Source organism: Moschus berezovskii, chromosome 6 (genome assembly GCF_049115385.1).
Source record: "Moschus berezovskii isolate FMDL1 chromosome 6, NW_MosBer_1.0, whole genome shotgun sequence".
Classification (NCBI taxonomy): domain Eukaryota; kingdom Metazoa; phylum Chordata; class Mammalia; order Artiodactyla; family Moschidae; genus Moschus; species Moschus berezovskii.
This window is the reverse complement of record NC_142465.1, coordinates 4,596,998-4,612,872: the sequence shown is the minus strand read 5'-3', so window position 1 is coordinate 4,612,872 and position 15,875 is coordinate 4,596,998. Positions and strand designations below refer to the sequence as shown.

The following is a 15,875-nucleotide window of genomic DNA, read 5'->3' as shown; positions in this document are numbered from 1 at the left end:
AAACACTTCTAAAACTAATCTTCTTTGCCTTTGCAGTTGAATCTTATTAGGAATATTTTTAAAAACACCTTCAGATTATTTTTCCATTTTACCTAGAATGCATTGAAATTGGCTAATGATGGAATAGTAGCTGAATACCTTAAAACAAGTGATCGATGTTTGGCATGGCTGGCCTACATACATCTTATTGAATTCAACATTCTTCCTTCAAAATTTTATGATCCATCTAATGCCAATCCTTCAAGAATTGTTAACATAGAACCATTTGTAATGCCGTGGCAAGCAGTTCAAGATGTAAAGACTAATCCTGACATGTTGTTAGCAGTATTTGAAGGTAAGTATAAATGTTTATAGGGCTTCCCTGGTGGCTCAGAGGTTAAAGCATCTGCCTGCAATGCAGGAGACTCGGGTTCGATCCCTGGGTTGGGAAGATCCCCTGGAGAAGGAAAAGGCAACCCACTCCAGTATTCTTGCCTGGAGACGTTTATAAATTATTTAGAACTTGAGCTTATTGCTTATTATGATTCTTCATATTAAAGTAAAACAAATTTATGTATTGCAAATTGTAATTTTATTTATTTTTTTTAAAAGATTTATTTGTGTTTATTTTTGACTGTGGTGGGTCTTTGTTGCTGCGTGCAGGCTTTTCTCTAGTTGCAGTGAGTGGGGGCTGCTCTTTCTTGAGATGTGCGGGCTTCAGTAGTTGTGGCACATGGGCTTAGTCGATCCTGCTGCATGTGGCATCTTCCTGAACCAGGGATCAAACTGATGTCCCTTGCATTGCAAGGCAGATTCTTAACCACTGGACGACCAGGGAAGCCCCTATAGTTTTATTGTATAAATGCTTTAAAGATTAAATCAGATAAGGTGAGCACAGTCATGTGTGAAAACCAGGAACTGTACTAAATTACATAGGTTTTCTGATTACAGCAAAGGGCTTCAGCTAAGCATGTAAATAATACAGTATGTTTACAGAGGTTTAATGAGTTGATTGAGTCACAGAACCAGGTAAATTTTGTAAAGCAATCTATCAATGTGAAAGTTAAAAGACACTACCTTATTTTTTCAAGTGGTTAGTATTTTCTCCCTCAATCAGTTGAGTTTGATTCCTCTCTGTACTAACCAAGGTATCTGCTTTGAAATAATAAGGTATAAAGCCTGTTCCCTTCTAATAAAAAGTATATAGCCTAGTCAGAAGATAAAATCTATACATATAACATCAATGAACATATGAGAAGTATAATTGTCTTAGCATATAGTCTAAATTCTGTGCTTAGAGAAGAGACTGGGATCTGTGATTTAGAGAATTACGTGGTACAGGCCACAAACCTAAAGGGAAGAGGTTATTGCAGGTTGGCATGATCAAGTATGTCTTCATAGAACACTTAGGACTTGGAGCTGCACTTTGAAGCTTGATTATGATGTGACTGACATAGTGAACCTCATTTTTAAGCTGGGACTCTTTGTTTTATTTCTGTTTCTCAAGGACCTGTAATGTCTGGCAGCATACTGAGTGCTTAGTAAATTTTCATTGAATAAACTAGGGAAGAAAAAAGTAAAAGAAGGACATTCCTATTAGGGGAAGTAAGTAAACAAAAAGCAACAAGTAGATAAGATTTGGTGCAGTGTATTTAAAGAGAAATTAGAAGAAGGAAGAGCCTTATCAAAATGAGTTGTGATGTTTAGTTGGTAAGTTGTGTCTGACTCTTTTGCAATCCCATGGACTTCAGCCTGCCAGGGTCCCTCTGTCCATGGTATTTCCCAGAGAAGAGTACTGAAGTGGCTTGCCATTTCCTTCTCCAATCAAAGGGAGACTTTTGTGATAAAGAATAGTAGGAATTAAACTAGATAAGTGGAATGATACTAGGATTTCAAGAAATTCGTGTGGTAGGTTTGATGGCAATAGAGAATCTTTAAGAAAGAAAGAATGTGCTGGAGAGAAATGATACCAAAGGTAGGAAAACCAACCAGAAGCCAGTTGCCATAACTGAGGCATTAAAGAGAGTAACCTGGGAAAGAGTATTTATTGGAGATATCTAAGAGGCAGATTAAATATCAGGGAAGAAGAGAAAAAACAGTCAAGGATGATTTCAGGGTTTTGAGACCAGGAAAAGGAAAGTATGCTAATGGAAAACTGGTGAATTGCAAAGATTGCTAGTAAGAGTGTGACTGATAATTGGTCACCCAAGTAGAAATGCTTGTTGCTAGAAGGAGACAAGGAACCTTAAATGGACAGTTACGGAGAGGAATGGATTTGACAGTTAGCAACATAGAAATTTTTGTATTATATAGTATTTTGCAATTTTTAATGTGCTCCCACAGTAAGTTATTCAGTAGTTGAAGCTATGAGATACTTTGTTCAAGGAAATGGAGATTTAAAAATATAGCAGTAATAAGGGATAAAAGAGAGAATTAAGTCACTGAAAGCGACCAAGAAAAAATACAATCTCTTAGAAGCAGAAGCAAGCAGAAATTAAGAAGAAGAAGAAGATTATCAAATGCTAATGTAAAGATAGATTTGTTTAGATAGGATACTTAAAGCTAACTTCACAAGTGCTATTTCAGAGTGACTTTCACTTAGCAAATCTGAGAAGTCATATCACTATTGGGCAAGAAGGAAATGGTGACAGTGGTGCAAAGTGGAACAATGGAGGACTATTCTCTAAGAAGCAGATCAAGTAAAGGACTCTTTATAAAGGGAAAAGTGTTCTGAAAGAGTAAAGAATTGTATAAGTCTTAATTATGCTGCATTGGTTCATAGTGCTTTTCAGGTCTACTGTATCCTTCTATTTGCCTTTATATTCATTCTGTTAATTTTTGAGAGTTTGATATTGAAGCTCCCAATAAAAATCTTAAAGACTTAAAAAAATTATAGAACTATATGTAACTCTGTTCTGTATTTTCCAGTTGTCCTGTAAATGTGTTACCATACTTTCATAATGTACAAAAATAAAAAGTTTTAAAAAAAAAAGGGAAAGTGTTAATCTTGACAGAAAACTGGGAAAAACAATCACGTTTAGGGGGATATATTTAAATGACTGTAGATTAGCAGAGCAAGGCCTCTTGAATCTTCAAAGATATATATTTAAATCAAGAGCTAATAATGGATGTTTTATTCTTAACAGGAAAGTGAGGATAAGAGATCAGTTTTAGGAGTTTGGAGATAACCTGAAATATCTCCTTTAGGTGAAAGCCAGGAGCTTAATAAAGGTGAATAAGATATGGTCAAACAAAAGAAGAAAAATTCATTTTGTATTTGATTCGTGTTTTTGTGATGTTTTTGGGTAGATGCGGTGAAAGCTTGCACAGATGAGAGCCTTACTGTTGAGGAAAGAGTAGAGACCTGTGTCCCACTTTACACAAACATGATTGTTCTGCACCAGCTTCTTGAGAGGTAAAACTTAATTGACAAGCAGTTAACCTCATATAAAAAATAAATTTTTCATGTGTTAAGATGTGTGTTTTTCTTGTGAAGGTATGAGGCTGCAGTGGAGCTTTGTAAATGTTTATTGGAATCATGTCCCATGAACTGCCAGTTGTTGGAATCCCTTGCTGCTTTATATTTGAAAATGAATCAGCATGACAAAGCCAGGGCAGTGTGGCTTACTGCATTTGAAAAAAATCCTCAGAATGCAGAGGTTTTTTATCATACATGCAAATTCTTCATCTTACAGGTAAAAAAAAAGAAATTCTTTGTTTTTCGTAATTCTTAAATATGATGTTTTTGTTTCACATTCATTTGTCCTTTAAGATGTTTCAGACATCAGGCTCTCCAGGATGTTTTACTGATTGTTTGCCCTTTGCAAACTGTTAGGTATTCCTTCTCTTTCTTCCAGAATACCGCATCCATAGTTTAGCCATTGTATCACATTGTGAATTTGCTTATGGCTGCTTTATATACTGTACCAAGACCTCCCAGAGGGAAGGGAGCTCCCCTACTCCTCACCTAGCACAGAGCCAAACATGTAATAGAGCTTAATGGCTAATTGGTGAAATTGGTGAATGAAATTTGCTTGTGTTATATTGGATGCTGGGAGGGATTGGGGGCAGGAGGAGAAGGGGACGACAGAGAATGAGGTGGCTGGATGGTGTCACCGATTCGATGGACATGAGTTTCAGTGAACTCCGGGAGTTGATGATGGACAGGGAGGCCTGGCATGCTGCAATTCATGGGGTCGCAAAGAGTCAGACACGACTGAGCGACTGAACTGAACTGATACTGGATGTTAAGCTGTTTATTAGTTCAGTTTGGAGATCAAAATACAAAAGTCATCTCTACCTCCACCTACTCAAAAAACCTAATCTCCTCATTATTTTGGGGGTGATGTTGATGGTGGGGCTTTTCCTCCCTTAAAAGATTTTAATTAGACATTGTAAGCCTAATGTGTATCTCTCCTCCCTCTTTTAAAAATAGAATCGAGGAGATAATCTTCTTCCATTTTTGCGGAAGTTTATTGCATCCTTCTTTAAACCTGGGTTTGAGAAGTATAGTAACTTGGATCTGTTTCGGTAAGTTTGTAGAAGACTGAGAAATGGTGTAGCTTAGTGGAAAGACTACCAGTTTTTGGTGGATTGATTATATTTTAGATTAGATTTTTTTTAAAGATACTTGAATACCCTGTTATAGATCTGTTATAAGAGCAATAAAATTTAGTAAAAATGGACACAAAATGTAAAATGCTTTATATTCTGTATTAAGAACACTTATAAAGGAAGTTTTGTATTAACACTATGGTGATCCATTCTGCTTTTAATTATTGTCATTGTTAACTTTATCACTTAATACTATATCAGCAAATTATCCTGAGATAATCTCAGTGATTTATGGAAAAATAAATTTCAAATTGTTGGATTGGTGACTTAAAGTGAATCTAAATAATATGCCTTTTTGAAAAAAAAATTCTAAAGAGGACTGCTTCAACTTCTGAAAGGCTGTTGAGTTAGAACCTTTAGCGGATTTTCTTTTCAGCCATCACTGTCTCAGTAATTTATCGAGAATTCTGTATTTACTGCCTTTATTTGCTTCCCTGTGAGTTTTTGTTCTAACAACAATAAGAGGCCACAGCACATCATAAGGAGTGGGTTTTTTGGAGGCTTTTAAAAAGTTCTCTTTTATTCTTCCTCCTCATCTCTCAGTAGGGATCAGCAGACTTTTTCCCTTAAGGGCCAGATAGTAAATATTTTAAACTTGCAAGCCATATGGCCTGTCACTACTAGTCAGCCTTGCTTTTATAACAGGAAAGCAGCCATAGACAGTATACAAATGAATGGGCATGGCTATGTTGCAATAAAAGTTTATTTATGAAAATGGATGTAGTTTGCTGATCTTAAGTAAAATAGCATTGAAAGGAAAATATTTATCATGATACAACTTTATTATTTTACGTTAGGAAGAGCTGGGAGAAGGAAGGTCTAAGCTGAATATCTCCTAAAAAGTATTCTTATAGAAAATACTGAGCAAAGGTAAAGTCTTGGATTTATATGTGCAAGTCTAATGCTTGCATACAGTTTTCTTTTCTTAGGTACCCCATCCCTGCATCCTACCCCTCAGTATCGTAATGTTATATAAAAACATATTTTCAAAAATAACCCACATTTTGTTAAGTCAGTGGTTTATCTGCCGAAGATTTTGAAATTTGACAAAAAATGTTTGGGGTCACTATTCTTTATCAGACTTGAGTCTTTTGTTCTGTCCTCTGATGGTTGCCAGTTTATTGACTTTGTGGTTTTAGTACTCTTCCTAAAGGTCTTTCTGCTTTGCTATACCTAGATTAACATCTTACAGTTAATTACAAAAGAATAATTTGAAAGGCAAATTAAAGAGAAAAATTAAACTATTCTATGAGAAATTTAGAGATTGTTTGGTTTCCCCATACAGACTTTCTCCCTATTGCAGTTAGATTGCTTTAACATCTCAGAGCACAGGTTAAATTCAAGGCTGAACAAGACTTAAAAATTTGACAATTCTGATTTTCCTTTTGGCATGAAGGTAATTATTTTAGCTTTGAAGAAAATACTGCCAGTTTGTGCCATGGTCAAAAATGTTGAGATCTTCTTGATGTCAGCTTAATAAAACAGAAATTTATTCTGGGTCAATAAAAATTTGAAAGTGGGCTACCTCCAGATAATCTTCTCATTGTTTACTAAGTCATTTTGCTTAATTAATTTGTTACTGTAAAGGCGTAATTCACAGTTCACCAAGAATTATGAGGAAAAAATATCCTGTGCTTAGTTTATATAGACAATTTGAAGTCCTTCTTTAGAGTGCATTTCTGTTAACTGAGAAAATCTTTTTTGAGTCTAAATATTAAGAGAATGGCAGTAAGTTAGAGAGTGTTCAGCATTGCCATACTTACTAGTATTGATAAAACAAATTTTTTTGGCCACACCACTCGGTATGCTGGAACTTAGTCCCTGGACCAGGGATTGATCCCATGCCCTCTGCATTGGAAGCTCAGAGTCTTAACCACTGGACCACCAGGGTAGTCCCTGATACAAATATTTTTAATTTATAAAAGAGCCAAAGCTTATTAATAGTTGTCAGTGCTCTTAATAGGTTCAAAGTGTTTTTATTTCATGAGTAGAAATTATAAACTACTTAGAACTATAATATTAGAATTGGAGTCTCATTTCTCTGTGTAACATTTAGTATAAATTTTATACTGTAAAATTTTGCATGTCAAATTTAGTATAAAACAGAGCTAGAAGGCGTAATTTTCATGTGTTTCAAAGATTAGTAGATAACCATAAAAATTAACTTGGGGGTTTCATTCACCTTACTGAAGTTAGTAGGGATAATCTTACATACATGAGAGTTGAAGTCATCTTCTCTTACTTACCTCAGTTTTTAATTGAGGAAAGCTGATACTCTTAGAAGTTAAGTGATTAGCTCATGGTGATACAGCTAGTTATGGCCAAGCTGGGATGATAACTTCTAGATTTACCATTTCTTCCCTGTCTTATGGCTCCCCACTCAATCTTGCCCACCCCAGACCCCATACAGCCTCTCTAATACATTAAAATGTAGTCCCTTGAAATAATTTTTTAAATCCAGTTGGTTGTCCTTGTTGAAATCAGTGTATTTCCTTTAAAACACATTGTTCCTGAAGATGCTGGTACACACAGATTCAAATATATTGGGGGAAACCTGAATTAGCAAAGTCAAAAAGAAAGTGAAGAGGAACTCAAAAGCCTCTTGATGAAAGTGAAAGAGGAGAGTGAAAAGGTTGGCTTGAAGCTCAACATTCAGAAAACAAAGATCATGGCGTCTGGTCCCATCACTTCATGGGAAATAGATGGAAGAACAGTGGAAACAGTGTCAGACTTTATTTTTTGGGGCTCCAAAATCACTGCGGATGCTGATTGCAGCCATGAAATTAAAAGACGCTTGCTCCTTGGAAGGAAAGTTATGACCAACCTTGATAGTATATTAAAAAGCAGAGACATTACTTTGCCAACCAAGGTCCGTCTAGTCAAGGCAATGGTTTTTCCCGTGGTCATGTATGGATGTGAGAGTTGGACTGTGAAGAAAGCTGATCGCCCAAGAATCGATGCTTTTGAACTGTGGTGTTGGAGAAGACTCTTGAGAGTCCCTTGTACTGCAAGGAGATCCAACCAGTCCATTCTAAAGGAGATCAGTCCTGGATGTTCATTGGAGGGACTGATGCTAAAGCTGAAACTGCAATACTTTGGCCACCTCATGCAACGAGTTGACTCACTGGAAAAGACTCTGATGCTGGGAAAGGTTGGGGGCGGGAGAAGGGGACGACAGAGAATGAGATGGCTGGATGGCATCACCGACTCGATGGACATGAGTTTGAGTGTACTCCGGGAGTTGGTGATGGACAGGGAGGCCTGGCGTGCTGTAATTCATGGGGTCGCGGAGAGTCGGACACGACTGAGCAACTGAACTGAACTGAGTATCCTTTAGTATTGTGGCTTTTTAAGAGCAGCCTTTATTTTGCAGTATTTTTCAGTCTTATTTGGTCATAGACCTCTTTTTGACAAGTGCCTTATGGGGCAGTATGTTATAGAATACACTTTCATATGTCTAAAATTAAGTATAGTGGTATTTGTCTGTATGTTATGTGAGGGAGAAACAGTTTTCAAATAACAGGTTTGGTAACTCAAAGAATTTTTCCTTTACCAGAATGTACAGATTTTGTGGGAAAATTGTAGATACTTGGTAGTCTCATTTGTTCTCTGTTTTTAATTAGATTTCATTAGATGATTATGGTTGGAGAAGGCAATGGCAACCCACTCCAGTACTCTTGCCAGGAAAATCCCATGGGCGGAGGAGCCTGGTGGGCTGCAGTCCATGGGGTCACGAAGAGTCAGACACGACTGAGTGACTTCACTTTCACTTTTCACTTTAATGCATTGGAGAAGGAAATGGCGACCCACTCCATTGTTCTTGCCTGGAGAATCCCAGGGACAGGGGAGCCTGGTGGGCTGCCGTCTATGGGATCGCACAGAGTTGGACACGACTGAAGCAACTTAGCAGCAGCAGAAGATGATTATGGTGGTTTGTTTAATTTGAGCTAAAGATTTTTTTAAATTTGTTTTAGAAGAGTTATTTAAGTAGGTGGTAGTGGTGGTTTAGTCACTGAGTCGTGTTCGACTCTTATGACCCCATGGACTGTAGCCCAGCAGACTCCTCTGTCCATGGGATTTCCCAGGCAAGAATACTGGACCGGGTTGCCATTTCCTTCTCCAGAGAGGTTCTTCCCAACCCAGGAATTGAACTTGGGTCTCCTGCATTGCAGGGAGATTCTTTACCGACTGAGCTACAAGGGAATCCCATTTAAGTAGGTAAAGTGAAGTGAAGTGAACTCGCTCAGTTGTGTCCGACTCTTTGCGACCCTGTGGACTGTAGCCTACCAGACTTCTCTGTCTGTGGGATTCTCCAGGCAAGAATACTGGAGTGGGTTACCATTTCCTTCTCCAGGGTATCTTCCCAACCCAGGGATCGAACCCGGGTCTCCCACATTGGAGGCAGACACTTTAACCTCTGAGCCACCAGGGAAGCAGAAGATAATAAATATATGATGCTAGAGATGTGGCCAAAATGATATGGTATACACCCCCAAATAAAGTCTCATTCAGTTCAGTTCAGTCACTCAGTCGTGTCCGACTCTTGAATCACAGCACGCCAGGCCTCCCTGTCCATCACCAACTCCCGGAGTTCACTCAAACTCATGTCCATCGAGTCGGTGATGCCATCCAGCCATCTCATTCTCTGTCGTCCCCGTCTCCTCCCACCCCCAATCCCTCCCAGCATCAGACTCTTTTCCAGTGAGTCAACTTGTCGCGTGAGGTGGCCAAAGTATTGGAGTTTCAGCTTAAGCATCAGTCCTTCCAGTGAACACCCAGGATCGATCTCCTCTAGAATGGACTGGTTGGCTCTCCTCGCAGTCCAAGGGACTCTCAAGAGTCTTCTCCAGCACCACAGTTCAAAAGCATCAATTCTTCGGCGATCAGCTTTCTTCACAGTCCAACTCTCACATCCATGCATGACCACGGGAAATTACCTTATAAAAATATTTCAAGGAAATTTTAGTTGAAACTATGGTTTTTCCCGTGGTCATGTATGGATGTGAGAGTTGGACTGTGAAGAAAGCTGATCGCTGAAGAATTGATGCTTTTGAACTGTGGTGCTGGAGAAGACTCTTGAGAGTCCCTTGGACTGCGAGGAGAGCCAACCAGTCCATTCTAGAGGAGAACAGTCCTGGGTGTTCACTGGAAGGACTGATGCTAAAGCTGAAACTCCAATACTTTGGCCACCTCATGCGACGAGTTGACTCACTGGAAAAGAGTCTGATGCTGGGAGGGATTGGGGGTGGGAGGAGACGGGGACGACAGAGAATGAGATGGCTGGATGGCATCACCGACTCGATGGACATGAGTTTGAGTGAACTCCGGGAGTTGGTGATGGACAGGGAGGCCTGGCGTGCTGTGATTCATGGGGTCGCAAAGAGTTGGACACGACTGAGCGACTGAACTGAACTGAACTGAGGACTTTTTAAAAAGTATTAATAATCCATAGGTTCATAGGCATAATTTAAAGAGTATGATTGTTTTCCCTCAGGTATCTCCTGAATATCCCAGGACCACTTGACATTCCAGCCTGTTTATGTAAAGGAAATTTTGATGATGAAATGTTTAACCACCAAGTTCCTTATTTGTGGCTGATATACTGGTGAGACATCTACTGTGGAGAGAAATGTTGCATACTAGGCTTGCACTTGTTATTTACTATTGAATTACACTATATTAAAATTAACCTGTTGTTAAAATCATTGAAGCAGAATTGAAGGGATGCTAAGGTTTATTCATTATCAAAGAAGATCAAAAGAAGGATTCCATTGTAATAATATCTGTAGTGTTTATAATTTGTCATTCCTTTATCTAATTGAATTGAGCTGTAGACATACAATGTTTTCCTTCATTTTTTAAACAGCCTTTGTCATCCTCTTCAATCAAGTATTAAAGAGACAGTGGAGGCATATGAGGCAGCATTAGGGGTGGCCATGAGATCTGATATAGTGCAGAAGATTTGGATGGAGTAAGTTTAGTTCCTCTTAATAAGAATGGGATTTGAAATAAGGGAAATTGGTTGGGTTTCTTCTTAGAGAATTACTGGCTTAATTATTCTAAATTATAATATTTTTCTTTTGGCAGTTATCTTGTCTTTGCCAATAATAGAGCTGCTGGATCCAGAAACAAAGTCCAAGAATTCAAATTTTTTACTGATTTAGTGAATAGATGTTTGGTTACAGTCCCTGCCCGATACCCCATTCCTTTTAGCAGTGCTGATTACTGGTCCAACTATGAATTTCATAATAGGGTAAGAGCTTAAAACTTTTTTTCTTCAGATATTTGTACAAAAGAATGGAACTTAAATGATAGCAAAACTCCTGTTTAATATCAGGAGAGCTTTTCTTAGGACCACTTTGCTAGCATTTACTATTATTCTTGACCTTGTTTTCTATTTATCTCTTCGAAGTCTCAAAACAGAGCCCTTTAAAGTTCAGTTAAGATAAATGTGCATATTAATTACGTTCTACTTAAGCAAATTGAACATTGAAGCATAAGTGAAGCGATATTAAGGTTCAATACATCTTAAAAAAGAGAGATAAAAAGAAATAATTGTAATAATATCAGTAATATTTTTCTTGAGTAATTGGAAATTTTACTGAATGAAAAACTCCGTAACTTTAATAATGTCCTTACATGTTGTAGCTGCCCTTTTTATCAGTATTTTGTCAAGCAAATATAGGCATACATGGGACATAAGAAAGCTGAAATCAGATGATGTTTGGAATTTTAAAAATAGAATCTGAATATTGATATATTTATAAGGTCATCATCTTACAGGCAGTGAAGCAAAGTGTTCTTTTAAAATTGTTTTATTTTCAGAGACCCCTATCATTCAGTATAGTGTAAGCTAAAAGCTCCTGCCTAAAGCTCAGTGTAGACTAAAATCTCTCTGTGTTTTATTTATTTTTTTGGTGGGTTGGTTTTGTTGCTAATCAGGATAACCAATTACTATGCTTTGTACTTCTATGCCATTCTTTATCCCAGGATCTCAAACCACTTTATGGACATTAAGTCATTTATACACGGGCATTCCATGAGCAAGATGTGGCAGGTATTATTAGCCCTATGACTTGCCCAGCTATACAACAAGTAAAGGTAGACTCAGGAATAAAAACCCGGACTTCTGGCTTCTTGTCAGTGTTCTCAGTCCATGACTGTCATCACTGGATCATATTTCCTAATTCATACTTGGAAAGTCACTAATATAATTAATGATAGGAACTATAACTCACAGCATCATACATTATTATAATTTATACATTCATGTCTTAAAGACCATTTTAGTTTTCTCATTTAAACACATAGGTAATTGGATTTCACATTTTGTTGCATTCCTTTCCTCCCCTCAACCTTTACAGGTTATTTTCTTTTATTTGAGCTGTGTTCCAAAGACCCAGCATTCCAAAACCTTGGAACGGTTTTGCTCAATTATGCCAACTAATTCTGGACTTGCACTGAGGTAAGTAAAAATAAAATTCTCAGTTTAGTTGTATTGGCTCTTCATATAAAATGATTCTTGAAAACTTACGAAGAATAGTCTGTTTTCTCACTATTTCCTCATTCTACTTTAGTTTCAGAGCTGTTAAGCAATTTGTAGTTATTCATGTAAAAGTGATTGTAAAAATCTAGTCACTTCAGAAAACTGCAGATTATAAGGGGACAAGAGTGAAAGAGAAAAGCAGCCATCCATATGTATTTTAGTTACTATGACTATTTAGGTCACTCATTCTCAAATATTAGCATGCATCAGAATCTCCTGGGATACTCATTTAAAATGCAGTTTCCTGGGTTAGAGCTTTCTAATGACGTTGGAGAAACACTCATCCAGGGATTTCATACATGAGTTAGATTTTTTTTTAGAACATTTGTTTGTAGTTTTTCTGCTCTGATAGAATAAAATCCATTTTACCCTTGAAGAATTGTGCTTTTTGATTCAAAAAGGTACCCTACGTAATACTGCTCTGGCTTCTACTTGTGCCATCATTTCCACTGCATCAGTTGTGTCTTATGCTTCTAAGCTTGTTTTACGGATTATAAGGTGCCTAAGGACTTCTCAGGTGACTCAGTGGTAAAGAATCCGTCTGCCGATGCAGGAGATGCAGGAGAAGTGGGTTCTATCCCTGGGTTGGGAAGATCCCCTGGAGGAGGAAATGGCAACTCACTCCAGTATTCTTGCCTGGAAAATCCCATGGACAGAGGAGCCTGGCGGGCTACAGTCCATGGGGTCCCAAAGAGTCGGGCACGGTTTAGCGACTGAACACACACTCACACAAGGTGCCTAAAGTAGTTATCAAATATTCCTTTATGTTTACATTCCATTTAGCATGTATGTGGGAAAATGGTGTAAGAGATTGAAAAAAATTCAAAAGCCGAAGACTATGACAAAAATAACAAAATAACACTGCAGTGTTTTATAATAAAAATTCTCAGTAAGCATGCTAATCTACCAAAGTTAATTACAGAAATTTGTATTATAAATCATCACTTTTGGTAAAACATGTAAAATAGAAAATGTAGTGGTATTTGACTAGTTTCTGTAATGGTGGGTATTTTGGAATATAGGTAGTTTTTTGTTGATAAAGCTCCACTTTTGATCATTCTTATTTCCTTATAGTCATTCCTGTCCTATTTTTTTCAGAATAGAGAACTTAATAATTAGTCAGTGTACTTATTACATTTTAGCTCAAGGAAATTAAGTATACTGTATTTAGTAAAGAAAGAAAAATACCAAGAAATCCTATTAATATATCAGTTCATTGTTCTTGAAGACTTGGGGCTTAAAGGAGAGGCGTGCAGTGTTCATTTGAAGAGGTGCTTTGGTATCCTGTGGGAGTACGTATTAGTCTGTTGAAGATGGTGTGGACCTTGACTGGATCTTTTGCTAGTTTACATGTTTCTTTCCCAGGGTAATTTTAATAAGAGGCTTTCTACAAATACTTGCTGAATAGCCTTGATGGAATTTAATGGATCAAAAATTATAACTAATCAAACATTCTGTTCATAGAGTACATTTGAGGTTCCTCATACTTGCAATGCTTTTGTTCATTTCCCTGAATGTACTTTACAGGCTACTTCAACATGAATGGGAAGAAAGCAATGTTCAGATTCTGAAACTTCAAGCCAAGATGTTTACATATAATATCCCAACATGCCTGGCCACCTGGAAAATGTAATGCAACAATCTTGTACATGTTCTTATAGCAATTGCTTTTATTTATAAGGTTTGCTCCAGACAGGTAAATCTGAAATGACATCTATTTCTCCACCTGGAGAGATCTAAAATTTACATTAATTTTCCTTGAAGGAGAACATGTGGATAACAATTCTGTTATCAAACAGATCTGTTATACACATTTTAAGAGTGTCTCTTTTGAAATGCAGGGTTTCCCCTTGTTACAATTGGATGTCTTCTTTCTTTTATAGGTGTTAGTGCTAAGTATTTTTTGTTTTTACTAGAAATTATGAGTATTTTTCATGAACCTTAATTTATGTTCAGAACACCGGTCTTCTTTATTATTGTAAAGTTGATAAAAATTGTTGAATTTTTCTTTTCACTATAGGTTACCCTCCTTGGAAGTTTAGCCTGTTACTTTCAGGAAGTTTTGTTCTCAGATTCCCACAGTCAGTATTCTGCGAGTCGTAGTATTTCATTTTGTTCAAAGATATATAAATTTTTTTTTCCCTTTTCTATATTCCTTTTTTTTTTTCTTAGAGCCATTGCTGCTGAGATTGTTCTAAAGGGACAAAGAGAGGTAAGCCATGATTATCAGATGGATTGCTTTTTTATTTTTTAAGTAGTTATTCTGCCCTTTTTGTTGACGTCTTAATTTAAAAGGATTAAAGTGTAGAGGTTAACATCCTAAGAACTCTACATGTTTGGAAACTCCAAAACCCAATATAACCATTTTGTCTTGAATGTTATTATATTATGAAGTACCATTCAGATGGTTAGGATTATGAAGGAAGGGGCTTTTCCCCACATTTCCTGATGCAATTGTATATGTATCTATCTTATAGGTCCACCGTTTATATCAGAGAGCCTTACAGAAGTTACCTCTTTGTGCATCACTGTGGAAAGATGTAATGCTTTTTATCTTTTATTTAATCTTGAAGTTTTCCTATAAATTTTCTGCATGTGCCATATCCATTGATGTGGTAATGCTCAAAATCTAGCTAAGTCTTACTTCTATGCTTCCCTGTCTTTTACAGCAACTCTTGTTTGAAGCATCAGAAGGAGGTAAAACTGATAACCTGAGAAAACTAGTTTCCAAGTGCCAAGAGATTGGAGTCAGCCTAAATGAGCTCTTAAATTTAAACAGTTACAAAACAGAAAGCAAGAATCACTGAACACTGGGTGCAGTCAGTTCTAAGTCCTTATAATAATTGCCAAAATTATTTGAATGATCCTTCAAGATTAGGCTGATTCCTGGCTAAGGTCTGTGTAAGACAGACAAGCATTACTGATCATATCAAGTCCCCTACAATATCCTATCCTCAAAACCGGAAGCAATGAACATGACCCTCTTCGGTTGGATAAATGAACTTCCTGTTTGGCCTGCTTCTAGGCCCTGCCAGATTCTCATAACATCATGTACGTAAGTATAGTTCCTCAAAGTGACTGACATTTATTTTCATTTTGCTTTGTTTTTGTTTTTATTTTTTACTTTTCCCCCTTCCTTTATGTTGTGCTATTCCTGATTCACTTGACACTCTCTGATGCCTGAGAGATTCTTGTTTGGGATTTAATTTCCAGGGCTGTGTTTACAGTAAAAAGCCGGCAGTCCCTTTTAGTTTTTCCTCTTTAAACCTTTTGAGATTCTTCATTTCAGGATTTAAAACTTGAGCAGCCCATCTTAAGGAAAGTGTAACTGCCATGGCCACAAGTCTGCTAGTTGCACTTGAATGCTCTAACAGGGTTGTCTATTGCCCTTTCTGCGTTCTGGACTCCTTGCCGAGACTGTTTAACTTGAAGATTAAAGAAACTATTGCAAATGCCAGTGCATCAGAACCTAAGAGTGGTCAAATATTATGTGCAATTTTTTTGTAAAGAAATTTTAATTTATAATAAAGTTTAACAGTTTAAAGAACAGTTAATATTTGAACTGCTTTGTATGGCAATACTACTTTGTAGTATTAAAATTGTTTATAAAATATTTTTAATATAAGTTTAACTTTTTGAAAAATGCTGCTGTCTTTATTCGCTTTTCACATTCTGGTGGGAAAGGGTTGAAGTAGGAGATACGGATATTCACTGTGACTATATCAGTACTTTCTTA

The 15,875-nt window shown here is 37.1% G+C and overlaps 1 protein-coding gene across 2 annotated transcripts in view; it reads left to right on the top strand.

Annotated features, from left to right (window-relative positions):
* Positions 1 to 15,629, top strand: part of ZFC3H1 (zinc finger C3H1-type containing) — a 53,116-nt gene extending 37,487 nt beyond the window's left edge. For both annotated transcript variants that reach the window (XM_055394091.2, XM_055394090.2), the window contains exons 24-35: positions 97 to 334; positions 3,289 to 3,394; positions 3,476 to 3,674; positions 4,415 to 4,509; positions 10,088 to 10,198; positions 10,460 to 10,564; positions 10,681 to 10,846; positions 11,958 to 12,058; positions 13,667 to 13,768; positions 14,312 to 14,351; positions 14,617 to 14,679; positions 14,809 to 15,629. In XM_055394091.2, coding sequence (XP_055250066.2) covers positions 97 to 334; positions 3,289 to 3,394; positions 3,476 to 3,674; positions 4,415 to 4,509; positions 10,088 to 10,198; positions 10,460 to 10,564; positions 10,681 to 10,846; positions 11,958 to 12,058; positions 13,667 to 13,768; positions 14,312 to 14,351; positions 14,617 to 14,679; positions 14,809 to 14,946 — 1,464 coding nt within the window. In that variant the 3' untranslated portion in view covers positions 14,947 to 15,629. The remainder of the gene's footprint in view (positions 1 to 96; positions 335 to 3,288; positions 3,395 to 3,475; positions 3,675 to 4,414; positions 4,510 to 10,087; positions 10,199 to 10,459; positions 10,565 to 10,680; positions 10,847 to 11,957; positions 12,059 to 13,666; positions 13,769 to 14,311; positions 14,352 to 14,616; positions 14,680 to 14,808) is intronic.
* The last annotated feature ends 246 nt before the right edge of the window (positions 15,630 to 15,875 follow it).